General features: G+C 37.3%; 1 protein-coding gene, 1 long non-coding RNA gene and 1 pseudogene across 7 annotated transcripts in view; 2 read left to right on the top strand and 1 right to left on the bottom strand.

Moving 5' to 3' along the window:
* Window positions 1-1,348: 1,348 nt before the first annotated feature.
* Window positions 1,349-3,548, top strand: LOC147513374 (uncharacterized). Its single transcript, XM_086599629.1, has 3 exons — window positions 1,349-1,439; window positions 1,498-2,187; window positions 2,496-3,548. Exons 1-3 carry the CDS (start codon window positions 1,349-1,351, stop codon window positions 2,528-2,530), a joined length of 816 nt encoding a protein of 271 aa, XP_086455755.1. The 3' UTR covers window positions 2,531-3,548.
* Window positions 3,549-7,223: 3,675 nt separating this feature from the next.
* On the top strand, window positions 7,224-11,596 carry LOC147513373 (uncharacterized). 5 transcript variants are annotated; one of them, XR_015215424.1, is made up of 3 exons: window positions 7,292-7,941; window positions 9,519-10,009; window positions 10,818-11,596. It is a non-coding gene; the product is annotated as an uncharacterized LOC147513373 (long non-coding RNA). The 5 variants fall into 5 exon arrangements; XR_015215426.1 differs by lacking the exon at window positions 10,818-11,596 and having other exon boundaries at window positions 9,519-9,865; window positions 9,968-10,125; XR_015215427.1 differs by having other exon boundaries at window positions 7,347-7,941; window positions 8,041-10,009.
* Window positions 11,597-11,761: 165 nt separating this feature from the next.
* LOC147513372 (cysteine-rich receptor-like protein kinase 10) overlaps window positions 11,762-27,661 on the bottom strand; it is a 33,230-nt pseudogene continuing 17,330 nt past the window's right edge. The window contains exons 6-7 of the transcript XR_015215421.1: window positions 12,477-12,627; window positions 11,762-12,299 (exon numbers count right to left, since the gene is read on the bottom strand). The product of XR_015215421.1 is annotated as a cysteine-rich receptor-like protein kinase 10 (transcript). The remainder of the gene's footprint in view (window positions 12,300-12,476; window positions 12,628-27,661) is intronic.

The following is a 27,661-nucleotide window of genomic DNA, read 5'->3' as shown; positions in this document are numbered from 1 at the left end:
GGGTTGGAAAGCTAAGGTGGCTGAGGTGCTCTCCCAAACTGGGAGAGCAACTTTAATCCAATTTGTAGCTCAGGCTACACCCCTTTATGCTATGGCAACATATTTACTCCCTATCAGCACTTGTGAGAAGATGGATAGAGCTTGTAGGTATTTTTTCTGGAATGGATCATATAAGTCTAGTAGTGTCCACACCATAGGGTGGGAGCACATTTGTAAGCCCAAGAAAGTTGGGGGGCTGGGGTTGAGGAAAGCAAGGGATATAAATATAGCCATGCTTTATAAACTTCCATGGAAAGCAGCTACTGATCTTGAATCACTTTGGACTAGAACCCTATCTAGCATCTATGGAAAAAGCTGAATTGGGGATGTGGATAAACCACCTGATACTGCTTCCTACTTCTGGAAGGGTATACACAAAGTTGTCTCTAAAATTTGTGGTGGTTTGATTTGGAGTATTGGGAATGGTACCACTACTTACATTCTTAATGACCCTTGGCTGTGTAAGGAGGGTACCCCTGTTACTTTAAAGGAATTAGGGGTGGAATGCCCCCAATTGGAAAACCTTCATGTAGTGAATCTATTTCTGCTTGATTGGGGGATGGAATGTGGACAAGTTGGACAACTTATTCCACCCACTCATTAGCAAGAATATTCAGGAGGTCATTATAAGACCAATAGGGGCTCAGGGGGACAAGATGAAATGGGTTGGGGATGGCAATGGGGTATTAATTGTCAAGTTTGCCTACAAGTTCCTTAAAAAGGGCTCTGGGGGTGGGCAGTCTTCAAGTGTTAACCCCAAAACTATTACCCTAATTTGGCAATCTAAACTCTCTGCATATATCCATTTGTTCTTATGGAAACTCTACATGAGGGCTCTTCCAGTTGGGGAAACTTTGGCCTCTATATTAATATATCTGTACACTCCAACAAATCAGGAAAATACTTGATAAGAGTTGGACTCTGTACTCTTTCATTCAGTTCTAGTTAGATAAGTAGAGATAGTTAGATAAGTAGAGAGAATCTCTCAAGTCAGTTGTAATCTCCTATTCCTATTTAAATACCTCGAAATCAATAAAGTAAAGATATCTTTGAGGAACTTAACCTACGTGTTTTCACATGGTATCAGAGCAACAATTTTATTCAAGTTAAAACATTTTTTTTTTAGCTTCCTCCCTATTTACTTTGTTCAATGGATGCACCACCAACTCCTGGAACACCAGAGTCTAATGCAACTTAGGTTTCCTCAAATGGTCTTTTTTTTGTGCATCACTCAGACAATCCATCCACTGTGTTGGTTGCTCCTTCTTTATCAGGTGACAATTACAACACATGGATTCGTGCCATAACTATGGCCTTACGAGCGAAGAACAAATTTGGTTTTGTTAATGGTACGATTGACAAACCAACTGATGCTGCTGAAATTCTTCAATGGCAAAGATGTAATGATCTTGTTTCCTGCTGGATACTCAATTCTGTGAATCCTGAAATTCGTGGAAGCATTGCATACTCTGAATCTGCAAGAGAAATCTGGAAGGACCTTTAACGGACGTTACTCTCAATCAAATGCTCCATTAGTCTTTCAACTCAAGGAATATATTAAAGACACAAAGCAAGATGACCTGTCTATCTCTGCTTATTTTACCAAGCTCAAGTCCTTGTGGAATGAACTTGATTCTCTCGCTATAATTCAGCCATGTACTTGTGGTTATGGCAAGCTTCTTGCAGTTCAAATCCTTGATGATCGAGCAATGAAATTTCTTCAAGGTCTCCATGATAGGTACAAACCACTTCGCAGCCAAATACTTCTCATGGAGCCCTTTCCTGCCATTACCAAGATTTACTCTCTTGTTCGTCAAGAAGAAAAACAGCAAGAGATACATTCTTTTTCATCTCCTATTCCAGAAGCAGCTGCACTTGCTGCAAAGCCCGCGTATCGTGGAAACCATTTCAATCGTGGCAATCAAAAACCACGTTTTCATTGCGATCATTGTGGAAGAGATAACCACACTATAGATCGTTGTTTCAAGCTCCATGGCTATCCTCCAAAGAAATCTGATGTACACCAGAACGCAACAAAGAACAAAGAACAAGAAATGGTCACAACTCCTAGCGTCACTAAGGAACAGTATAACAAATTACTTGCCATGCTTTCTTCAGGTAGTGCAGATTTCAATGCAAATCTAGCAGGTATTGCCCTTACCGTTCCCACCAATTCAGTGTGGATTATTGATACAGGAGCCTCTAATCACATGTGTTATAGTTTATCACTTTTTTCCTCTTATAAACCATGTCCACATCCTTTTCCGTTGGTCTTCCGATGGCTCAAATGCATTTGTAACTCATGTTGGTAATTGTCACAATTGTTGTCCCAATTCATTAAACTTGAAAATGTTTTCTTTATTTCATCTTTCAAGTTTAACCTTTTATCAGTCAGCCAACTTACCAAATCAAATGATTGTGTATTAACATTTTTTCCTCACGAATGTGTTTTTCAGGACCAATCAACGAAGAGGACGATTGGGAAGGGTAACATTCATGAAGGGTTGTATTATTTTCAAGCGGCTTCAGCAATGGCCGTCATCAAACCACCTACCATTGATTTATGGCATTGGCGCCTTGGCCATGTTTCTTATCCCACTCTCCATCGTCTAGTTAACAAGGTTCCATTTATTTCTTGTTCTGAAAATAAACCTTGTAATATTTGCCCTCAAGCAAAACAAGCTCGTTTATCTTTTCCTTTGAGTTCAATTAATACTACTAGACCTTTTGCTTTGATTCATTGCGATATATGGGGCCCCTTTTCTCAACCTTCATTAAATGGTTCTCGTTATTTTTTAACCATTGTAGATGATTTTAGCCGTTGCACTTGGCTCTATCTCATGCATTTTAAATCTGACACAAAACAAGTTTTGCAATATTTTTTTTCCATGGTTCACACTCAATTTCAGCATCACATACATCGTATTTTTTCTAACAACGGTGCTGAAATTTTTCCAACAATACAAGGTGTACGTTCCGATAATGGAACTGAATTTTTATCTAAAGATATGCAAAAAAATTTTGTAGACAATGGTGTCATTCACCAACGAAGTTGCGTTGGAACTCCCCAACAAAACGGGGTTGTAGAACGGAAACACCGTCATCTTCTTGAAGTAGCTAGAGCTCTTCGATTTCAGGCACATTTACCTTTAAAATTCTGGGGTGAATGTGTTCTCACAGCCACATACATAATTAACAAACTGCCAACTCCTCTTTTATCACACAAATCCCCACAAGAAATTTTGTTTGGTTCAAAACCTGATTATTCTCGCTTACGAGTTTTTGGCAGCTTATGTTTTATGCACAATAATAACATTCAACATAAATTTGATCAGAGGGCTAAACCTGGGGTGTTTCTTGGCTATCCACATGCACAAAAAGGTTATCGCATTTTTGATATTACAACTAATGCTATATCTACTTCTCGCCATGTTACTTTTCATGAAGGTATTTTCCCCTTTCGTGACATACCCATATCACCAATACAATCCTCTCATGTTTTACCATTATCCTTAGATGACAATCCTTCATATGATGATAGTCCAACAGATATTCCACGCTCCTCCCAAGTAATTATGGAATCACAATTCCTTTACTCAATGAATCCCCCCCCCACACCTCCTTCACAAAATACACACCACACCAAACTTCCAATACCAGTCCATCCTTGGCTACTCCACCAACAACTATACCATCTAATTCCACACAAACTTCTCCATCTACCAGTACACCACCTCCTGATAAGACAGAAAGAATTCGGCGCCCTCCTCCTTATTTGGTTAAGCACTACATATGCTCTACAGCTAGTCATGAATGTTCCCCTTCTTCATCTAACTCCAGGTTGAAAGGTACACCATATCCTCTTAACCAATATACTTATAATGTTAATTTTTCCGCTGCACACAAGTCGTTTCTTTCCACTATTTGTTCTACAGATGAACCAAAATCATATTCCCAAGCTGTTAAAATACCTCAATGGAAGGATGCTATGACAAAGGAAATTGAAGCCCTGGAAAAGAACAACACATGGACACTTATATCTCTCCCTCCCAACAAACAGGCAATCCCTTGCAAATGGGTTTTCAGAAACAAGTATCGATCTGACGGTACTCTTGAGCGTCCTAAAGCACGCGATTAGTTGCTAAGGGCTTTACTCGATTCATGGGCTAGATTACCATGATACTTTCGCGACCGGTTGCCAAATTGGTCACCGTTAGGTTTTTTACTATCTATTGCAGGTGTTAAACGTTGGTCTCTACACCAACTTGATGTTAACAATGCTTTTCTACAAGGTGATCTACATGAAGAGGTTTATATGACACTTCCACCCGGTTTTGCTCGAAAGGGGGACACTCGTGTTTGTAAGCTCAACAAATCAATTTATGGTTTGAAACAAGCTTCTCGCCAATGGTTTGCCAAGTTCTCTTCTACACTACTTGCTGCAGCTTTTCTCAATCCAAGTCCGATTATTCTCTTTTCATTTATCATAAAGGCGCGGGTTCTTCGATTTTTCTTCGCCTATGTGGACGATATTATTATCACTGGCAATGATGAATATGCTATTAAACAATTCAAACAATTTCTCGAAGCAAAGTTTTACATCAAAGACTTGGGGAAATTGAAATATTTCCTTGGCATTGAGGTAGCTCACTCACACAAGGGCCTTTTCATCTCTCAAAGGAAATATATTTTAGACATTCTCAAAGATACCGGTTTTCTTGGTGGACGGGTTGCTGATTTTCCTATGGAGCAGAAACTCAGATTATCTAAAGAGAGTGGTACATTGCTTCCTGACCCGACTACATATCGTCGCTTAGTGGGCTGCCTTATTTATCTAACGGTGACACGCCCAGATATTAATTATTCAGTTAACATTCTAAGCCAGTTTATGCAATCCCCTCGCACTACGCATCTTGATGCAGCTCACCGAGTGATTCGCTATTTGAAAGGCTCTCTTGATAAAGGGATATTTTTATCCTCTTCTAGCAAACTTCAATTACGTGGTTACTGTGACTCTGATTGGGCAGGATGCCCAGATACTAGACGATCAACCACTGGTTATTGTACTTTTTTGGGATCTAATATTGTTTCGTGGAAAACTAAGAAACAAGTCACAATATCCCGTTCTTCCTCGGCCGAGTATGGGGCTATGGCAACTCTCACTTGTGAATTACAGTGGTTACAATACTTGTTACGTGATTTTGGAATTTCTCATCCTTCTCCCATCGGATATGTTACTGCGGATAACAAAGCCGCGACCGCATATTGCCAACAACCCCTGTTTTTCACGAAAGCACTAAACACATAGAACTTGATTGTCACTTCATTAGAGAGAAGATTCAGTCAAGCTTTTAGCTCCTCAATTTATATCTTCCAAAGGTTACACCAAGCAGACGCTTTTACAAAACCATTGGGCGTAGATCAATTTGACAATTTGATTGGCAAGATGTATGCTCGATCCTTGAACGCTCCACCTTTGAGGGGACTATTAATATATCCGTACACTCCAACAAATCAGAAAATACTTGATAAGAGTTGGACTCTCAGACTCTTTCATTCATTCGTTTCTAGTTAGATAAGTAGAGATAGTTAGATAAGTAGAGAGAATCTCTCAAGTCGGTTGTAATCTCCTATTCCTATTTAAATACCTCGAAATCAATAAAGTAAAGATATCTTTGAGGAACTTAACCTACGTGTTTTCACAAAAGGCATGACAGGGGACTTTGCATGTCCTTTTTGTGACATGACTATGGAATCTGAACAACACCTCTTCTTTGGTTGTAATTGGTCAAAAACGGTGTGGTATGCTTCTGCTGTGGGCCTTTATTCAAGTGCAGAAGACTGCATTAGAGAAAAGATTCTTCAATTCCTGTTAATGAGAAATAGCTATGAGGAACACATTTCTCATCAGGCTGGTATACTATGTCGTTTCATTCTCCATGGGCTCTGGACCATGAGAAATGAAGCAAAGTTTGAACATAAAACTGTTAACAGAGGAAGGTTGCTAAGGAGGTGTTCCATGGAGGCGCACAAATGCTTTATAGCATTCCAAGAAGACTAGCTGAACCAACATGAAGCAACTAGTCCCTCCACCTCAAACTCCTTAAATGATATTTTCTTATCTACTATACCAAACAATTGTATCACTGTTAGATTTGATGCTTCTTTTTACAGGGAAACTGGCTGTGCTGGAGCAGGATGTTTGGCAGTAAATGATGAAGGGAAGGTGGTAGGAGCAAAGAAGCTAGGAGCTTGAGCAAAAGGACACGATGGAAAGGCAGAGATGGTTCTGCAGCGAAGTGGCGCCATACTAGCTTGTGCCTTGCCAGAGCAGAGTTTTGTCTTTGAAGGAGATAATGCAGAGGTTGTTAAGGCTTTGAATGATACAGAATGTCCTTGGCCATTGTTAGCTTTACAAAAGTTTGTAAAGCAACTCCTTAACTCTTTCTGATTCTACAGGGTTAGGTGGATTAGTAGAGATTCAAATGGGGATCGCGATCAATTGGTCGCATGGGTAAACCAGCTGAGAACAATATGCTAACTCTTCCGACTTGTATGTTAGATGCTAAACTCGATCCTATGGTTCTATGATCAATATATAAATATGTGTCTATTTCATCGAGGAAAAAAAAAAAAAAAAAAAAGAACATTCAAACTACCTACTTTACACAACAATTCAAGACTTCTAAGGGACATCCCAAGGGCATCTAAGGACCGGGTCTCAAACAACAAAGTAGGGAGATAAACTTCCTTCTCTAAGAGCATTTCAATGCATTTGAATATCAAGGGGATGTGACAATATTCACCTCCAAATGGTCAAAAGCATTTGCCCAATACAAAGGTAAATATCAAGGTGACTATTTTCCCAAGTCAAAACGAGTTAAATCTTCAACCGAGATAATAGCCGAGTTGGAAACTTCTGATGGGATGTTTTATTCCGTTTTGTGTGTGTTTTTTAAAAAAATTCGTTTTTTTTTCTTCGGACGGAATGTTTCATTCTGTCTCGCGTGTTTTTTCGACTTTTTTTCGGTTTTTTTTAAAACTTCAGACGGGATGTTTCATTCCGTCCGGCGCATTTTTTTGATTTTTACATTCAGACGGAATCAAACATCTCCGTCCAAGAATAATAGTCACCTTTGTATTGGCAGCCTCACATTGCTTTTCACCAAAACGGTGGAAAAGAGGGGAAATAGAGCTGACGCGGAGGTGGAGGTGAATAAGAGGGATGCATTGGGAATGCCCTTATCGAGTGAGCAGAGCAAACGATCTTGGCAGAAGGGGGGCTATGCGGACAAAAACCAACTTGGTTGGTTTCTGTCTGTCTGTCTGTCCTCAACTTCTCTCTCATTTTTTCATCCCCCCAATACCCTCTCCCCCGCATCACCCAACTCTCTCTCTCCCCTGCAGCTCCACTCACTCCCCACTGCCACGCAGTATACTAGTAAAGTTATAATGAAAACTTTGCCTCCTTTTTCAAATTTCCACATGTTTATCTGCTTCCTTACTTTTACATGACTTTCGTATATATTTTCGACAGAGAATATGCTAATCCCCCACCCCATTCCGCCTCCACTCTAATCTATACATGTTCTTTTGTTTTTCCAATGCTTTTAAAAAATTCAGTACATCTCTTAATAGATTATTATTAATATTAATGCTATTTTCAATGTCAATGGTCTTTCTGCATCAAGTTTCAGAAAATTTTCGCACGAATCTTAGAAAAAATTTCAATGGTGATTATGACAAGGGATATAGCGTACCAAGTAGGAGGTGGAAAGCTACATGGGGTTGTGTGATTCCTGGACATTATCCACACGCTGAAAATTTGGCAGCTTGGTTGTCTGTGTGGCCAGTATGTGATGTTTGAGTATTATAGTGGCTCCATCAATAAGATACTCACTGGTATGAATCTCTCTTCTAGTTAACTTAAATTTAATTTTCCTTATCTGAGTTGGTAAATCAACTGTGAAATCTTTGTCCTTGATGAACTATATGTTGTAGGTTATTTTATACTTCACAAATCATCTCAAGCCCAATATGTTGGCATATCCCGCCCTTAGTCACACAGTGATACCTGTAGGGGATACCAATCCCGCTTTCAAACATCCAGACCTTCATCTATGCATATATTGTCTAAAGTTGGTTGTGGGCTTATGGATACCTTAACTTTGGTATGTATAATTTTTTCTTCTTTGCTAAATTGTAGTCCATTCTATGGTTGATTCGACCCATCGACTACTGTTTGCTTTGATGCTAGAATTACTATATATAATTGTTATGTACACACCCTAAACAGTTAGCTTGGAACAATTAATGATTTTGAAAATGGTTTTGTTTAAGCCAAAAGTATTTACCTGATTTTGAAACAATGATTAACTGTATTATTTCGAAAAGCTGCCATCTAGTTATTGTATACTCATTTTTTTTCGCAAATACTAACGCAGCTCTTTTTTCAGACTTTTTTTGTATGTCATTTGGTTTTCAAAAGATTCTTGTTGTGTTTGTGGTGATGTCAACCTTTACTGTCCTTGAGTTTGTGGTTGCACTTTCACATATCCCGTGTCTTTATGGTGGGACTGTTTCCTCGGGATTTTGAGAAGTATGGTTAATTTCTACTTCAATGTCGTATGAACCTCCACATGACATGCTCTAGCATTACCCCCTAATGTCTTATTAGATTCTCACATGTTCTGGTAGTTTCTATTTTGAGTTTCAGAAGTTTTTTTTGAAATAAATCTGTGTGGATTGTACATTATTATTATTAGTGTGATTTTCTTGCTTTGTCTCTGTAGTTTAAAATCGTACGTTGTTCAGTTCCATCCAAGACCTGCAGTCTGTCAAGTGGTGACAAATATTTATTCTATACCGAAGGCTTTCCTGGTCGATCGTTGAATAATTTTTCATTTTCATTACGAATTCTTAGGTTATATCTTTTGCACAAAGCCATGTGGTGGTTTGGTTTGTGGGCATGCTTCGTTACTAGAGGAGGTGTCATGGGCTACATAGCCAGTATGGTCTGCCTTGTTGGAGCCATGATATCTTGTAGCACGATAAGGATAACGACTACACTAGGCATTTTAATCCAAAGTTAGGGGGTTGGTTGTCATGGGATACCCCAACCCAAAACACACGAGTGGGCACACACAATAGATTTGGTTATTGGCAATATGTTCTGCAGTGAGCAAACTAAAAAATAAAACCCCAAAACACACACTCAAACACAAAAGATGTCCAAACAGGTTCTGCGGTGTATACACTAGATGATTTATAATAAGCGTAACATTATTTGGTCAGTAGATTGATTTGGATTTTTGGCTTCCTTGTATAGTTTAATGATTTTCATCCAGGGCTTTTTTAGTTAGAGGGTTATAACAGAACTGAACAACTGTGATTAGTGATTAATGGTTATCTGAAGTTGTAGTCTCTAACAAAATTTCTTATAAGTTAATACTTGTGGATACCTGGTGACAACTGACAAGGTGGAAGGGAGCTTGTGTCTCAGTGCATGTATGGAGCCAATTTCACAGAAGATTTAGTAGCCATATGGTGCCTTAAAGGACTAAAGCACTATGGTAATATGGTCCGAGCTGTTACGTGACAAAAGAGTTACTTTTCATACCCAGATATGGTATATTTTCGGTTGCCCTGTAGATGTGTAATTGTGTATGTTTAATGTACTTGTTCTAGTAATTATTAGAGTGTCGATCCCAAAGGCGTTGGATGCTATGTCGCTACTATAACCAGACCTTGACGTACTACGAAATGCATGGATGGTTTGTGTTGGGTGGTAAATTTGGAAGTGATCTCCCTTACATCATGTGAAGAGGTGGTAGCCCTTTTTTCTTTTTTGTTGTTGTTGTTGTCGTCTTTTTTTGCTGTTTTTTGTTTTTCAGTTAACTAATATTTTGTTGACGTATTATTTATGTAGAGGACAAACTCTGGGCCTAGGGCGCGACAATAGAAAATTAAGGTTACCTCTCTAGTCATTTTGTAATATGCTTGATAATAGTTGTTAACAATTTTTTTAAGCGAACATATTGTTTTAAAACATTATAGTCTAATTGACGATTTTTACTTGTTCATTTCTGAGAATGAGTGTAAAGTATGAATGAAAAGATCATGATTTGATTTGGGGAGGGGGGGGGGGGGAGAGAGTTTCCCATTGGTCAAACTTTCACCATGTTCATTATTTTTCTGTTCATATGTAATGTAATTGGTGAAGAAGTCATTCTAGGTCAATTGCATTCTCAATGTGGTAACATTTTGAAGACTTTATCCTTAATGTTTGTATTCTGTATGCTCGTAATCCTGTTGAAGTAAAATTCTTAATTCTTTTCGGGGTTAAGTAGTATTACCCCCCACTAGATGAGCCAATTAGGATTTCCCTCCACTAGATGTGAAATTAGGGTCTCCCCCGGTCCCCCCAACACACGGTCAACTTGGTTTGACTGTTAACTTTTAGGTCAAATGACTGGAAATGACACAATTGCCCCCACCTAATTAAAATTGAATATTTTCTTTTTGAAAACAATGAGGGCATTTGTGTCATTTTCAGTTATTTGATTTGAAAGTTAACGGTCAATCCAAATTGACCGTGTGTGTGTAGGGGGGAAACCCTAATCTAGTGGGGGGAAATCCTAATTGGCTCATCTAGTGGGGGGTAATACTACTTAACCCTTCTTTTAGTTCTGGAAGTATCTTGACTTCGACTGGGTCTTTGTTGATACTGAATTAGTGACCTAGTTTCACATTTTTTCTTTAATCTTCATGGGGTTCAGCTTTGAAAAGTTTGACAACTGCTCAAGTCCTACCTTTGAAGTTTGAACTACATTCGCTGTCTGTGTCGGGGGAACGATCTCTGGCTGCTGCTTGTGCTTGAAAAAGTCACTGATATCTCTTCTGTTTGGCTTCATGGCTAGAATCAGATGACAGGTGGTGGCAGTCTTCTTCTACAGATGAAACATTAGAATTAAAACCTGTATAAAAGGTGCATGATTAAATATAAGATTTGAGGTCGATGAAATACAGAGATAAGCAGTTCCGTGGGTGCAGGAGGTAATAATCCACCATAAATTGTTCAAGTTAAGATAACACTGATGCCACTATTTATGGAAGCCAGAGGAATGGGTGTAGCTGCTTTGATTTAAGAATCAATAAGCTGATTTATTAGGTCTTTGTGTCCAAGGCTTATGGGTGGTCGAGCAGTCTCGTCCATGAAGATCTTGTCTGAAGAGTTTGGCTGGGACAAGGATCTTACAAAGAAGATCTGTGTTTTGGTCCCGAGACCACTGGAGCTAACATGGTCGTTGACATGTTTAAGGGAGTTCGGTACCTGAATGAAATTAAGGACGTGGTTTTGGCTAATTTTCAGGGGGGTTCCAAGGAAGGTGCATTGGCTGAGGGGAACATAATTAGGTCTTCTCCAGCCAAACAGAATCTCAAGTGCCTAACAAATAAAGACCTAATTATCCCAATATAATACTTTGTTGACACTTGAGATTAACAGGATATGTACCTTTTCAGTCCAGATAAAATTTATAATTTGTGCATTGGGTTAGGTCTGACCATTTAGATCACTTTCTCGTACCCTTTAATTTCCTTAGGCAAGGGTTTTATACTCGACTATGAGTCTGCTCCTACACAATTGTCTGACTAAAAGTTTGGCCGTAGTCTGACCAAACATTTCTGCATCACAGAGTTAACTTAGAACTTACAGTAGATATAAAAGAAAAATCACTTGTAGATGCTCATAATGTCACGTCAAATATTCACTTGTAGATGGCTAATAATGGCATGAACGTGAAAAATTACTATAACTTCCATTAATACATCTTGAAAGAAAGGGGACCTTAACAAATAAGTAACATATCCTAATTCATAGTACTCTTCATCCATGAGTGTTAACGAGGGTGTAACTCCGTGATGGAGGCTTCATTAATGTAACTACTAATAGATCGGTCTGGCAGAATTGATTGGATTGATTGGCTTGAATTATTTGTGTTTCGTCCATGCTCCTTATTTGTCCAGCCAAGGTCACTTCTACTAACAAAAAATGCTGGTTCGTTAGGTAATGGAATGGTGACAGAGTAGCTGTTTAGCATTAGAACAATCGATGCCATCGTAGGTCTCCTTGCTACATCTTCTTGAACACATAACAAGCCGATGTGTATGCATCTCATTACTTCATTTTTTGAATAGCGTTCTCTCAGTGTCGGTTCTATCAACTCTAAAGGACTCCCTTTCTCCCACTGTCTCCATGCCTGCAGCAATGCATCATAGGTTTATTTCAGTAAAAGTAAAAGCGGTGGTATCTTGGATTGTTTCCAAGAATGTATTTAAGTTTCGTATTCTTAACTCTATTTGTTGTTCTTATAGTGAAGACTGTAGCTTAAAAAGAGTAAAGAAAAAGGATAAATAACAACCATGGCCATACTCACATAGCTTGTAAGGTCTTCGGCAAGTTCTGTTTCATAGAAAGAATTATTCTTCTGACCACTTATTATCTCTAAAACCAAGACACCAAAACTGAAGACATCTGATTTCACCGAGAATTGTCCATGCATTGCATACTCTGGAGCCATATACCCGCTACATCAACAATTAGTTTTCTTTTAGATGGGAACAAGAAGGGTTAACGAGTATTACCCCCATTAGTCCCTGGATGGGAAATTAGGGTTTTTCAAATTGGGTTGAAAGTGTTTCTTTTGTGTGTATTTGGCGGGAATCCTAATTTCCCGTGGGGAGAATCCTAATTGGCTTATTTAGTGGGGGTAATACTCATTAACCCTACATAATAAACCAATAATGCATCCAATTTTAGAGCAGTCCATCAAAAGTGTAATTCTGATTCCAAAATGTAATATGCTTCTTTAAATAAAATAACAAAGTGATTCATATTTGTTATACTTACCATAGTACAAAATATCCCGATATATCGTGATATTTGGAGATATCTATCCAGATTTCAAAGAAAGATATATAAATATCACGATATGTTCAGAGATATATACGACTGCAAATATCAACAATATTTGGGATATTTGGAGATATTTTGTGTATATAATAATTTTATTTAATATTTACCATTATATTTCAAATAAATATAAATAATGTATCATGATATATCAAGAAATATCCATGATATTTGTCGATATTTTAAATATATCTACGATATTTGCATGTGAAACAATGTCAAATATCTCCAAAAAGAGAATATATCCACGATATATATCCAGAAATTGAATATCGATAAATACTCATATCCTGATATTTTGTATTATGATACTTACTATGTTCCAACAACTCTATTTGTATTGCCCTGAGTTTGATCTACTCCAAAAAGCTTTGCCATCCCGAAATCTGAAATTTTTGGGTTCATCTCCTCATCTAATAATATATTTCCGCTTTGAGGTCCCGATGGATTTTTGTTAAGAACCATGAAGAAAGATTAACATCATTTAGCCTCATAAGAAAAAGTAAGTCCTCAATTTTTCCCCATTGTTGGTTTTGAAGGTACAGATCAGAGATGTGATATCCAACAACAGCCAGAGAAGTTTGGACAGGGGCTGATTTGGTTCGGCTGGTTCATGAAAAAAAGATTGTCAAAGCGTAAAACAAGTTTAAAGAAAATGCTCAACAACTTGTAAAGGGTTTCAACACCAATTCTCTTGTAGCCAAAGCATGCAAGCTTCGAGCAAGATCCTCACGAGGTGAGAAGACAGCCCTTTGTGAAGCTCGATGACTCTGCTGTCATTCAACAGAGGACAACAGAGCTTGGGATGAAAGCATTAATTGGCGCGGAAAGGAAGTAAGAAGTTCTTTTATAGCCGTCTGCCTCTATAGAGAGCAAAATGGTGAGAGGTGGCATGAGAAAGGACAAGAAGAACAAAGCGAGAAAAGGAAAATGATTCTAGGAAGACAAGGGATCCGCTAAATTTTCACGGATGCTACCCAAAAGTTCATAACATCTTCCAAAGCTACACCTCCTTTGTAATGAAGGAAGTATTTGCAGAAGTGGTACCTTCCCCTAGGAAGAAACCGAGGCATCCAAAGTCTATTCAAACACGCTTGGACTCAAATTTACAAGCAATGAGTCAACTAAAACAGTCCATGCAATGAAGAAATAAAGGAAATTGATGTCTTGATTGACTTTTGTAGTGGTGCTAATACCTTCAGGAATTTTGAAAAGAAAGACACTCTAGTTGGTCGTAAAGATGTAAGAAATAGCTTCACCGATGGTAAAGCTCGAGAATTAGAGTGTAAAATAGAGAAACTTGAGAGAGATCTAAGAGAAGCTACTGCAGCTGAGGTCTCTCTTTACTCGATAGTCGCAGAGCATGGGAATTGACAAATAGGGTTTATGCTCCATTTCGGCGCCTTTCCAAAGTTATACTTACTTACATGCTTGTAGAATGGATCAGTGACTAGCGAGGGAGAGGCCGCTAAAACTGCTGTTTATGGATTAGTTTTGGTTGTGAAAGCATGTGCAACTGATGTCCCAAGGTTCAGATAAACTCACTCTTTGCTTTTTTTCTTCCTTGAAATTTTCATCAATACACCTCAGATTTTAAATTTGCGAGTTTGAATGCGGTCAAGACATCAAGTGTATCTAGACTCTTTCCCGCTTATAAGCGGCGTCCCTCTACTTACGTTCAACCACATGGCTCTCATAAAGTTCAGCCCGTGTCATCGCTTGAGCTTTTGCAAGTACAAGGCGATGAAACTTTACAAACCAATATGTCTAGCTTAGATGTTCTCCAAACCTGTTTCTTTGTTATCATATCCCAATTGTTGCACATTTAATTCTCGTGAACTCTTTCCACTTCTTAGTCAGTTCATTGTTTGACCGCTTTATTGAAAAAATAGGTTAACTTTTCTGGTCGCCAAATTCAGTTGTCTTAGGAGCAAGCATCGGCAGAAAGCCGATGAGAAGTTGCGACTACAAGCTCCCTCTACACCCTATATTGAAATCAATGAATCTGGGAAGCCAAACAAAAAGAGATCTTCATTAATGAAATGAAGGTGTCTCCCCATAGAAAGAAGGGAAGGAATTTTGAGTTTACCAATGATTGTGACGTGGGAGGATCCAAACACATTTACAAGTGCATTGGAAAGAATTGAAGCCCGGATATTCTCTCGAATAATTGAATCATTATGGTGGCAGGTAAGCAAGTCAAATCCTAGTGATTTCTTTTTGTTAGATATCTCATATCATCTCTATCCGAACATATCGAATCCATTACAACTTGTATGTTTCAGTGTTCTCTAGACTTTCACTCCACCTATGCAAGTCGCCACTTGTCGGTATTATTCTCTATCTAGGTGACATGCTAGCTTATATACTTTTTAATGTGAGTGGTTGCCTTTAAATGATCCTGCTTTGTATTCTTCATTTAGTTATACATTTGCTCATTTTATGTAATCGCATTTGTTTTCCTTTTGATTTATTTTTGTCGTGTTTAGGTAGCCTATTAGTTCCATTCACACCTGTGACATCTTTAAACTTTTCAGGGGGATTACTTGGACTTTGCTTATCCATTTCAGTCTTTTCAAGTAGGAAAGACAGCCAGGATGCAGTTTTTGGGGCTGGGGAAGGATTGAAAGATACTAATTGGGTGCGCCCTTCCATCTGTTTTTTAACTCTTGTTCTATGCTTTATTCTTTAACATTGATAAAATTTCTTATTAGATTCGGTTTCTTTTGATAAACCACTGCACATATCGTTTAAGACGTCAAACGTGATTTGGTTTCTCAAGATCTTTTACACTCAATGTGGCATAAAATTAGATTAGATTCTCTTGCTATCCGGACTCTAGATTGGTCATCCGGGTGATATCCAGAATCGAAGTTTCAAAGACAAGTTTTTAATGCTTAGATCAGGGTGCTTAGGATCTGTAGGATTTCCAGATGTTGTTATGTTTTCCCTTTTACTTGCATATCACTACACCAGAACTGTTAAAATACGACAAAATCTTTTTAACCCAAACGACACTTGTTATCTTATTGAAGTATCACAATGGAGTGTTTATAATAAAGCACTGAATGTTTCTAGAATCTAGAGTCATATTTATGTACTTCGTTACCAAGCTAATGTTAAGTACAAAACTTCACCCATGTATCAGTCTTTTCCAGTGGCCTTAGTTATCTCAACTTTCAAGTTTGACTGAGTATCAGAAAATAGCATTCTGAGATACGGTATCTTTAGGAAGATCTTGCTGGTATCTTTCTAAAGACGCTCTCATTTAGTGTTTGCATAGAAAAAATTATATTCATCAAGATCTCTTCTATATCCTACAACTTTGAGTTTTCCCAATGGGAATAGATTAGTATATTTCCCCACAATTTAATAAGTTAATGCTCAACATTGAAGAATGTACGAGTTTAGTGTTAGGACCAACACAGTTATATAAGTATTTGTATATAAGTAGTCCAATTATTGTGTTACGGTGTTACCTAAGTTTGTGAAACATTAAACTCAGAAAAAAAGACCTTTAATGGCTGTTGATCTTTGAACCATTGTGTATAAACTAATAATGTAAAGACCTCAGCTTCTTGTTCTTGGCACATGCATGCCCACTGGAGAGTGATTTTCTTTGCTCACAATCTATGGAATGAAAGTGTCTAGATTATGTTGATTGGCATCTATTCTTGCTTGTATTTCAGATTCTCAGATAATGGGAAATTCCTTATAAATTTTCAGATTGTCGGTAAGAATGAGAAGAACAAGCTTGTTAGCATATAGTGTAGACGTGAATGAGTTCGATCTTGTGATGTAGGTAAAATGTTTACTCTTATATTGATAACTTTAGGTGGAAGCTTTATATAAGGTCCTTCAACTTTAACAATCCACATTAAATTTGATATCTTTAACTAGACAACGAAGGCGGGAACCCATGATTCAGAATCTTGTCAAAGGCAGCAGTCTTGTTTGCCTTTGGGTGGCTACAGGTGAGAAATCATACTCTCTATCTCTCTCTGTGCATGTGTTACAAATAGGAGTTTAATTGAGATTATAATGAGATATATAATGGGGTTGATTTTCAATTCAGTCAGCCTGATAATAGAAATACTACATGAAAACCTTGTTTGCTGTTAAAAATGTTTCAATTTTTTATCCATATTTGAGAATAAAGAAAGTTCCAAAATCTCGAGAGATATTATGATTTTGGGAGGTTCATAATAAATTTAGGCCACACTTAGTTTAAGTAAGAGGCGCGATTGACATGATTTAGTAATTTTGAAATATTTCAAGATTTTATGTTGATGGAGATTTTATGTGTTCTCGCTTTTTCGAAAAATATGAAGAATCTTTAGAGGAGAAGAAAGTATAATGCTTAAGCTATATGTGTAACATTATGTGAATTGAAGTTTACTCTGTCTGCGGACTTAGTAACGATTTTTCAATGGTGGATATCTTGATTTGCCAAAATATTGACATATGGGATGGTTTTACTCAATCGCTCTCTAGTTCCTAATATTTCTCATTGATACAGATTTGTTGCAACCGAATTTTCCCATACCTTCATGTTTTCTGGTGTATAAGCCAATGTTTCTTAATGTTGGTCATGACCTGAACATTTTAGTTTCTATATCGCCCTGTAATATTACATGCTATGAAGTAATTGTTTGTTGAAGGACCATTCCATTGTTTTTGACTTATAACCTTCGGTTCTGTTTTCGACATCATCCGGCGGCGTTGTCTTGTCTTCACTCCCGCCAATTAGTATTACATCAGGACAGCCCAAGCCTATCTTATTAGTAGTGGCGTCCATGGATTCCGCGTCTTTTTTCCGTGACAAAAGTCCTGGTGCAGATTCTCCTTTATCTGTATATTGAAAGCCTTCTATTGCAATTCCTATAGTCTTTATAGCAAATTCAGAGATAATTTTCCTGTGTGTTGAATATATTGTTAAAAATTGAATAGCTATTTCAAACAATGTTCAGGGAATGATTTCATTGTTGGCAGCAGTTGATGCTCTTTCCCATATTGATGGTGTAAATGAGCTTAAGAAGCAGGTATGTTTGAGATTGATATCGTCGGGAATTTTTATATACAATTTATGTGTTGTAATTACTTTACAAGTTATTTTGAAAATTATTAGGCGTTCATCCCATAACTGCAAACAAGGATAAATGTCAATATCTGTAGGCAGCAGGGGAATTGTTTATAGTCCAGATAAACACCGCAAATAACAAGATCACAATGGTTTGTGGTTTTGCAGAGTATTATCCTTTGATATCACAAAACGGTACTTGGATAAGAGCATCCCCAACTGTTGTGTCAAATGCTAGAAAAAACAATGTTATTTCTCATTTTTGTGGCTAAATTTGGCCATAAAATAACCGATGACTTTGTGTTTGATTTAGCAACCACGCGGCAAGTCTGGCTGGCAGCACGACTAGTCCTCTACCAAGATGGTGACCTTTTCTCGATATTATTTTATGTCCGTTGAAAGAAATATAGCCTTAAAATATGAGTGTTGGTAGATTCCGGATACCATATGACATAATTTCTAATAGTAGCTTCATGAGCTACTATTAGAAATTATCTTCTTGAAAGATCTCGTGTTTGTCAAATTTCCGATCCTCGAAAGAATAACTACCATTGTTTCTACCTTCTATGTGTAGTATCATCACAGGTATTTTCTTATGAACTTGATCCTCGTCCTTGGGAAAGTTCCTTCATTATTAGACTGGATATGGTGCTAATATAGCCAATGCCTATTGTTTTAAAACTTAACAGAAATTGAGAAGTATAAGTTGGGAAATCCCCAATCATTTCGTTATCTTAACCAGCTTAAATTGCTATGAACTAGTTGGTGTGTTTATGCTCATGAATACCTTGCCACTCGCAGAGCTATGGATATAACAGAATTATCGGGCGTAACAGGTGCACAAACCGGATATTTTAATTTCTTTACAACTTGCATTGATAAGAGCCACGCCCTCATTCTTCTATTTTCCGTGATTCAATATTCAAAGTTGTCGCGGTGATTCATCATCTTGGTAATATCAAATTCGATAAGGGGAAGAAAGTGATTCATCAATTCTAAAAAGATGAGACATCTAATTTTCATCTTCACATGACCGCAAAACTTCTCATGTACTCTATCGATCCTTTATAGTAGCATGCTAGATGGTTACATTTTGTTAGATATATCTTGGTGGCTGGAATTTTTTTATTAATGTCATCATTTCAAGTGCTTATATAAGGGTCCTAGACATCATTTTGGGCTTGTTAAATGTTGTGGGAGCATGGACCCATTATTCACTTTGTGAAGTTTCTTTCTATTTTTATGGAAAGTATATTTGGATATGGCTGCTTTTCTAAAGAGATTTTGGGTAAGGGAAGAATGGCTTTCCATGATTCTCCGCTCGCTTATGGCTTAGTGGTTTTGTGATTGTCTTTTATCATACCATGCTAGCTAACATCGAGAATCCTTAAATTTCTTGCAGTGTCACTGCATCATCTTAATTGGTTAAGTGATCTACGGGATCAAGTCGAGCATACTAGAATTTTGAATGTTGTTTATCGACCCAGATCCGCTTTAGGATCACGCCTACCCTCTATAGCTAGCTTAAGAGCAAGGGTTGTCGGGCAGGTGCCATTTTTGATCTCCAAGAGTACTCGTGTAACTTTGTACCAACTTTGAAAACTTATGTCTGTTTTGAGCAACTAGGGATGTGGTTTATTGTGCTAAATGATTCGCTCGAACAATTGATGTTACAAACTTCTTATGCTTATGTTAGAATTTAAGGAAATAATATTGTCTTTGCTTTAACAAGTATTAGGTCGCAAAGAGGATAAATTGCAAGGCATTGCCTTGGTGGTTTGGCCTTTCTCTTTGGTACTTTAGTAGCACATTAAGCTATGTGACATGGACACTTCATATTTTGAAAGCCTCAGTAATGAATTGACTCTTGCAGAAAAAAAAATCTTTCTAGTAGGGAAAGGTTTGTGTTGTGTCTCCGAAACAAATGCTAATATGTGCCCAATAAGATAAGTATCCGCATATCCGTGTGGACACAAACACATTGATGCATAAAATTTCTAATTGTGGTTACCCTGATAGACTAAGAACACTCTCTGTTAACATATAGTCACAATTCCATGAGATGCCCCTAGCATTGATTTCCTTGTAAGGAGGCGCTTTATAAGGTTTTAACCCCAAGAAATATTTGTGTAACTAGAGGATTGAAATATTTTTTTACCTAACTATGTCCTACTTCATATAGGTTGCCATGTCATAAACCAACACACACCTGTGTCAATGTTTCTCAGATATTTCAATTCTTGCCAGGCTTTGTCAAATAAGTGGTGATATCGTGGGAGAAGTTATGGGAATTGTAGATGTGCACCCCTAAACCGATGGGGAACACTCGAGAGAGCAATAACAAGCACCATGATCGACCAATACAATGGGATATTCTATGACAAAGATATTAGACATCCCAAGATTAGGTTAGGTGAAGTCATTTCTATATAAGTTTGATTTGTAAATTGGGATTTGGACTAGTGTCTATATTTTTATAATAATGTTTAATTGATTAGTGGTTTTGTTTTTTGTTATTATATGTTTATTAAGTTTATGGAATGTGATATCTCTATAAGATGGAATATTCATATGTGCAGGGTGAACTTTTTTTAACATTTTGACCCAGGAAAAAAATAAATATATATATTTTTTTTAACTAACAAAAATTTAGTAACGGATATATCCGTTACACACATCGATATCAATAGCAAGTGGCACATTTATTACTAACGGATGTATCCGTTACACATATCGATATTAATAGCAAGTGGCACATCTATTACTAACGGATATATCTGTGACATATGAAAATTGATTTCCCGCCAGAAAAGTAACTAAAGCAGCGCCAAACGTTACTAACACTTATATCCGTTAGAAATGAATAGATTAAACTGCCGATCAACAGTTGGCTATCCGTTACAAAGAATTATAGTAACGGATATAAGCGTTACTAAGATTAATTTAAGTAACAGTTATATCCGTTACTAAATTTTGCCTAAGTGACTGTAACACCCTAGAGCTAACGGATATAAGCGTTAGTAAAAATATAAGTAACGGATATAGCTGTTAGTAAAAACCTTTTTTGGTGTAGTGTGGGTTTCCTATCCAAAGGGTTTTTCTCATTCTCACTGTCTCCTGATGATCAAAAGGCTAGACAAAGATAGAAAAAGTCCTACTTGGGAAAGAAGCTGCAAGTGTAAGCCTTTTCACTTCAAATATATTCATGTCAAATATATTCACTTCAAGTAACGCTTACACTTGCAGCTTCTTTCCCAAGCAGACGCATCGATAGGATTTTTATCTTTCCTACTTGATGTAAATGTAGTAATTGCACTCATGCAAACACCACAGTCTTGTGTAAGAACGGTTTCATCGTGAGACTTAGTAGAAAATACATAACCATTGATGCGATACTTTCGAAAAGTTTTAGCTTTGAACAATGGCCCTCTAGCAAAGAACCACAATTCAGATGAAGTGTCGCCATTCTCCAACAACTACAGAGAAAACATACCACAATTCAAAAAGTGAAAATAACATAAAAACATAACTTACTATCCTAATTAACAAATACCTTATTATATAACCAATCGATAAAATCTGTTTGTATCTCTACTTCTGTCTTTGTTATCCTTTTTCACGCTTCGGGAACTAGATTGCAAAGACTCACGATACTCACTACAATTTATTCAAATAAGTTAGTATATATGTGTGAATTTATTAATAGGGAAGTAAACATTCATGCCAAAACTAACACTGTAGTGATCATCAAGTCCATCGACTTCCAAACGGAAAAGTAGCCATCTACGGATTTGTACAAATTGCTCCTTTGACAAAATCACATCTTTACCTTCAAGCACATAACCCTCATCGCTATATTCATCATTTTCATCTAGAAACACTTGACCATTGGTTTTGTGATTCTTGGGCTGTGAATTTGGAATGTACTCCATTGCATACCTACCGTCGGACTCACGAGACAAGATACGACTCAAGAATCGATACTTCAACAAATCGTTTGTTATTGGGTATATCTTTGCACTCCTTCATTGACCTAATTAAGTGATAAACCCATGAATGCATTTATTAATTTTATTTAAAAGCAAGGAAAAAAGAATTGGGATTGAAAGAAGGATTATTTACCGCTCAAACGGATACATCCAACGATTTTGAGTGGGTCCACACATCAATGCCTCATCACTAGATGCACAACAAGGTGAATGCTAATATCAAAAATGATGGTGGAAAGTACTTTTCCAAAGACGCACAACGCCTCTACAACCATGTACTTGGCATCTTGGATTTCTTTCCTAATTACAACTTTTCGAACACAAAAGGTTAAAAAATAAGCTTATCGATGAAGAGCTTTCCTTAAATCGGGATGAGTTGGAAAAACATGTTGAAGTAGCACGGGCAAAAGATATTGCATAATCACATGATAGTCGTAGGTGACTTCATTACAAGCAAACCAGATGGATCAAGATCGACAATGTTACTCGATTAGATGAAAACCCCGGCGGAGCCTCAAAGTTTTCAAAGTTTTAAGGAAATCCATCTTTCTCGCTTTATCTAGGAAGAACGGTGTTGTAGGTTTAACTTGTTTCCCACTTGTGGTCGGTTTGCATCCATCGATCGGTGTATGCCAAGTTCCCTCATATCCCTCGTCGGCCCGGATCAGATCTTTCGATTTGTCTTTCTTATTAAGGATCGTGTCTAGTATGTGCTCTGCAACATTCTTTTCAATGTGCATCACATCAATAACATGACTAACTTTGTGATAGATCCAAAAAACAAGAAAAACAATATGGACTTTCTATACCGGGCCGATGTAACTTCATTACCTTCATTGTCATCAACCACAATTTGACCACCTCTCTTCCGCCGACCAGGTTTATACTTCACATAACTCAATGTTTGCAAAAGTACATCGCCATTTAATCGTTGAGGAGGATTTCCTACGCTCTTCTTTCTTGCTACCCACTAGCCCTAAGTACTTGCCGTTCCTCGAACGGGTGATTGCCTTTAAGAAATATACAGTAATCTAAGTATACATTTTTCCTACTAGACTTCAAATATATGGAAGGAGTATTGTCACCACAAACAGGACAAGCTTTGTAACCATGTGCTACGCAGCCCCGCTAAGTTTCCATATGTAGGCAAATCATGGATACCCCCACATTAGCATAGCCTTCAAAGTGAAGTTTTCTCTTTTGTTCATGTCATGTTTCACACTCCTTTCCACAACTCTTTCAACTCATCGCATACAATGGTTCAAGAAAAACATCTATGTCTCCTTTTGGTGCCTTTGGACCGGGTATAAGTAAAGACAACATCTGAAACTCGCTTTCATGCACATAGAAGGGGAGATTGTAAGGCACGGTGATAACAGGCCAACAACTATAACTAGTAGATTGAATGCCACGTGGATTAAACCCATCGGTTGCAATTGCAAGCCAAATATTTGTTGCTTCATTAGCAAAGTTTGGCCACTTTTCTTTACAAATTTTCCACTGACCTGAATCAATTGGATGACGCATATAAGCCGCAGAAGTCTCTGCTCGTGCATGCCATGTCATCTCATGCGCTATCCACGGTATAGTATACAACCGCTTGAGTCTTGGAATTAAAGGAAAATGTCTCAGTACCTTGTTAGGCTCCTTGGAATTCTTCTTCCCTTTACTCCCCTCCTTAACTTTAAACCTTGGTGCTTGGCACTCGGGACATTCTGTCAAATCTTTGTTCGTCTTCCAATATAAGATACAATTGTTCTCACATGTATGAATGCACGTAGCCTTCATCCCTAAGTCTTTCAACATCTCCTTCATTACCGGATACTTCTCAGGGAGGGTGTTACCTTTAGGCAACCATCGCCTCAACAAGGATAAGAGTACTGTCATACCAGTTCCAGACCAACCAAATTCTTTCTTTACATTATGAAGTTCTACAAGTGCTGAGAGAGTTGTCTCAGGACCTTCACATGTAGGATACAATTTTCAGTTGCCTTTTTCTTATAATCGTAATACCTCTTTCCTAAGTCTGGTTCAGGAACATAAGGCTCATCAAATTCAATTCCCAAATTGTCATCACCTACCACCGCATCACCATGTAATCCAAAAGCAGAGTCGACAAAGTTTCTCATCCCAATCCCAACATCCCCAATGGTTTCTTCCTCAGTGTCCCCCATCTCAAACCCATCATCATCCGAGGTTTTTTCTCCAATATTTGCAACCAATGGAGGATGAACAACAGCGTTAGATAATTCCTCACCATGTAAAGTCCATACACGATAGGACTCTCTATACCTTTTGAGATTAAATGGTATCCAACCTCTTTATACGTCCACCAATACCTATTCCGACACTTCTTGCACGGGCAAGGACACTTCTTCCCGCCCAACTTCCACTCTGCAAATTTAAGAAAAACCTCAACTCCCAATGAATAGACTACGCCGCCTCTTTCGTTTTCACTCATTCATTCTTTATCTATTGGTTCTGACATTCTATACTATATTTAGACACCAAGGGAAATAATGATCAGCATAAATAACAGACAACTAGCTATCCAAGTACAACCAAAAACAAGAAACAAACGCCATCATAAATATAAATAACAGAAACTTTATATACATAAAATTAAAACCAAATAAAACCAATAAGTCCAATGAGTCCAATAAGTCCAACACGTGCGCTAAATACAAACACGTTTAAATACTTACGCGGCTCGCAAGATAAAACCAATGCATAAATGATCTGGAAGTTATGATTCTAATCATGCATAATTACTAGTTCATTAACCCCCATACTGAAATGAGCTCCATACTCAAACCTATATAATCCAATTTAATCTTCGTCTATTTTCGATATGATTTAACCTTACTTTTGAAACAATGTCGCCTTACATATCACTAGTCGTTCATAGGATGTGCAAATTATACAAGCATTGTTAGAATTTAGTAGCAACCTCTTATTTTATCATCAGCATTGCAAAATATAAACTCATGATAATACAGTAATTCAACCAAACTAAATATTCAAGTGTGCACAATAATGATATATCTTTCTCACCAAAGATCGAAAAAAAAAAAAAAAAACTGGAGAAAAAAAACTACTTCAACAACTATATCTAAGATAACATCCAGTACTTAAGATTCCAAAAGATTTTAAATTTCAACACTTGACAATGTGTAACTCAATACATTGAGTGCAATACCATAAATTGTTTGTGTAACATAGAGTTACCATCATCATAACATAGAGTTACCATCATCATAAACTAAGCCTTCAATGGAATTCTGAAAATAAACATGTTTACAAACAACCAACAAAAATGAGAGAGAGAGGTATTGGTAAAAAAGCAACCTTTTTTAATCAAGCAGAATATATATTGAGACTGTAAGAGGAAATCGAAAACGAAGTCAAGAGACTAACCTGATTCGTCAGCAATATTTCACAACCCAAAAGAGAAATCGGAGAAGATGCGAAGAGAAACCTAAGATCTTTTCAAAAGGCTAGGGTTCTATAGAGAGTGTTTTATTTTATTTATTTTTTGGTTTCCTCTTCACGAAAAAACAGGCGCAAAATTAGAATTGCTAAATTAGTGTTAGCCAAACAAAAAGAAAAAAAAGAAGGGGAAACATAGTCGTGATATCAAATATTGCCCGGCTTTTGATATTTCTTTTCATTTTAAATTTATTTTGCCTTATTTTCTCCTTTACTCATAGATACAAGTGTTACTCTATCCTAACATAACCCGTCAAAACATTATTAAATATTAATTTCGGACTTTAAGTAACGCTTGTGGTAAAACGTAACGGATATATCTGTTACTTAATAAGTAACAGTTATTTCCGTTACTTATGGAAAATTTGCACTGTTACAAAATAGCTATTATGGTGTAGTGTTACTTTGGATTTGTTTCCTGTTTGTGCGACTGTTCTATTGCGATCTGAAGCCAAGTTATATCTGTAAAGGCGTAAACATAGTTAACTCTTTGATTGTACTCATTGTCTTTTATAACATTTTACATTGTAAATTAGCTTCCTCCGAGATCCTTGCATGATGACGAAGAGAATATGGTTATAAAACACATATTTTGAAATATTCATTTAAATTGAAATATTTGCCTCAGTGATTATGTATGAAGACTCTGTAGCTTCGGAAACATGGGCTTACTGGGGTTATGTAGAAGGACACATTAGCCTAAATGTTACTTTTGTTACTGAAATTTTCATGGTATCACACAGATGAGTGGAAGTTCGAAAAACTTATGGCAACATGAAACACATGGATAGTAATTGACATGTACGGGATGCGGCGTTCTCCATTATTGTATTTTGGGTGAACTTCAGGGAAAGTATTTGGACTTATGTTGACATACCATCACAATTCACAAGTTGAAATGTTGAATATTGCATCCTGTATATGTTTCTAAATGAAGGTACTCCACTTGGATTGGTTTCCTAATGCCAAAACTTGAAATTTCACTACTTAAAATCAGCAGTGTAGGTTAATTGGGTGCATCGTGCACAAACCATAGGTGCTCCTAAACTTTTTGTATGTGAACCTAAAAGAAAGGAAAGATTTAGGAATAAAGTGCCTTAGTTTATACTTCTTGCTGCAATGTATATCAGTATACTGTTAGTCTGTTACTACACAGGAGGTGGATATGAACCAGAGATTGCCACAGAATTGCCTAAAGAGATGTTTAAGAAACCGAGACTGAAGAATTACTCCACTGGAATGAACGAGGCTGGGGGAAAGAAGTTGTACAGTCCCACTTTTGCAAAGAGAAAGACAGATAGCAAGCCAAGCAACTCTCAAGTGAAGAGTTACTTTGCTGAACTGAACACGCCCAAGGAAACAAAGCTGTATAGTCCCACTTTTGCAAAGAGAAAGAGTTTTAATTGTCCAACCATCACCCAAGATAATCAAGCTTGGTCACGGTTTTAATCTTTAGTCTTTTGTGCTTGCCATATGATATACTTTCTTGTAGAGTTATTTCCCTTCCCTTTTATGTGCTGAATAGCTATTTTTTCTTGATTTCAAAGTGAAGTTTGAGTTGTGTATATTAGATTCAGTGTTTGATTGGTTTCTGGTTGTGCATTGGCTTAGACCATGGAGGTGGAATCCATCAAAACATAGTAACTAATTGTGTAGTTGTTTTACCCTTGTAGTGGTCCTTCTACCATTCTACCAAGACATGACAAAAACCCTTTTGTTTCCAACACAAGTAACCAAGATTTGAATCTTTCAAAGCAAGACCAAAATTTGAATTGAATTTGTCACTTGCACACTTTTTTTGCTTCAAGCTGAGCAATGTAATCGCATATTCTGACCATTGTAACAAGTCTAAAGTCAGCATGGCCTACATAAAAGATTGGGATGGAATTTGATATATATGTATAGTTTTACTAAAAAATCACTTGGTCAAATATAACAAGCTATGCAGGCACCTTTTTGTTTTTTGTTATTAAATTGAATTAAGTAAACTGCAGCATTTTACTCATGATGTAAGTTTGGAAATTTGCAGAGCAAAAGGGAACAAGGGAATCTCAGCCAACTATGGCACAAGGACCTTCCAAGTGGAGTGAT

Source organism: Coptis chinensis, chromosome 3, assembly GCF_015680905.1.
Source record: "Coptis chinensis isolate HL-2020 chromosome 3, ASM1568090v1, whole genome shotgun sequence".
In the NCBI taxonomy this organism is placed as follows: Eukaryota; Viridiplantae; Streptophyta; class Magnoliopsida; order Ranunculales; family Ranunculaceae; genus Coptis; species Coptis chinensis.
Note: the sequence above shows the minus strand (reverse complement) of the source record. Positions and strands in the feature narration are given on the sequence as shown.

What these genes read in the sequence shown, in the direction of transcription:
- LOC147513374 (XM_086599629.1), top strand. Translation starts at nt 1,349, where the DNA reads ATGGCCTTACGAGCGAAGAACAAATTTGGTTTTGTTAATGGTACGATT. An exon ending in AATTCTTCAATGGCAAAGAT is followed by an intron (nt 1,440 to 1,497) that starts GTAATGATCTTG and finishes AATTCGTGGAAG; the next exon opens with CATTGCATACTCTGAATCTG. An exon ending in TTTCAATGCAAATCTAGCAG is followed by an intron (nt 2,188 to 2,495) that starts GTATTGCCCTTA and finishes TGTGTTTTTCAG; the next exon opens with GACCAATCAACGAAGAGGAC.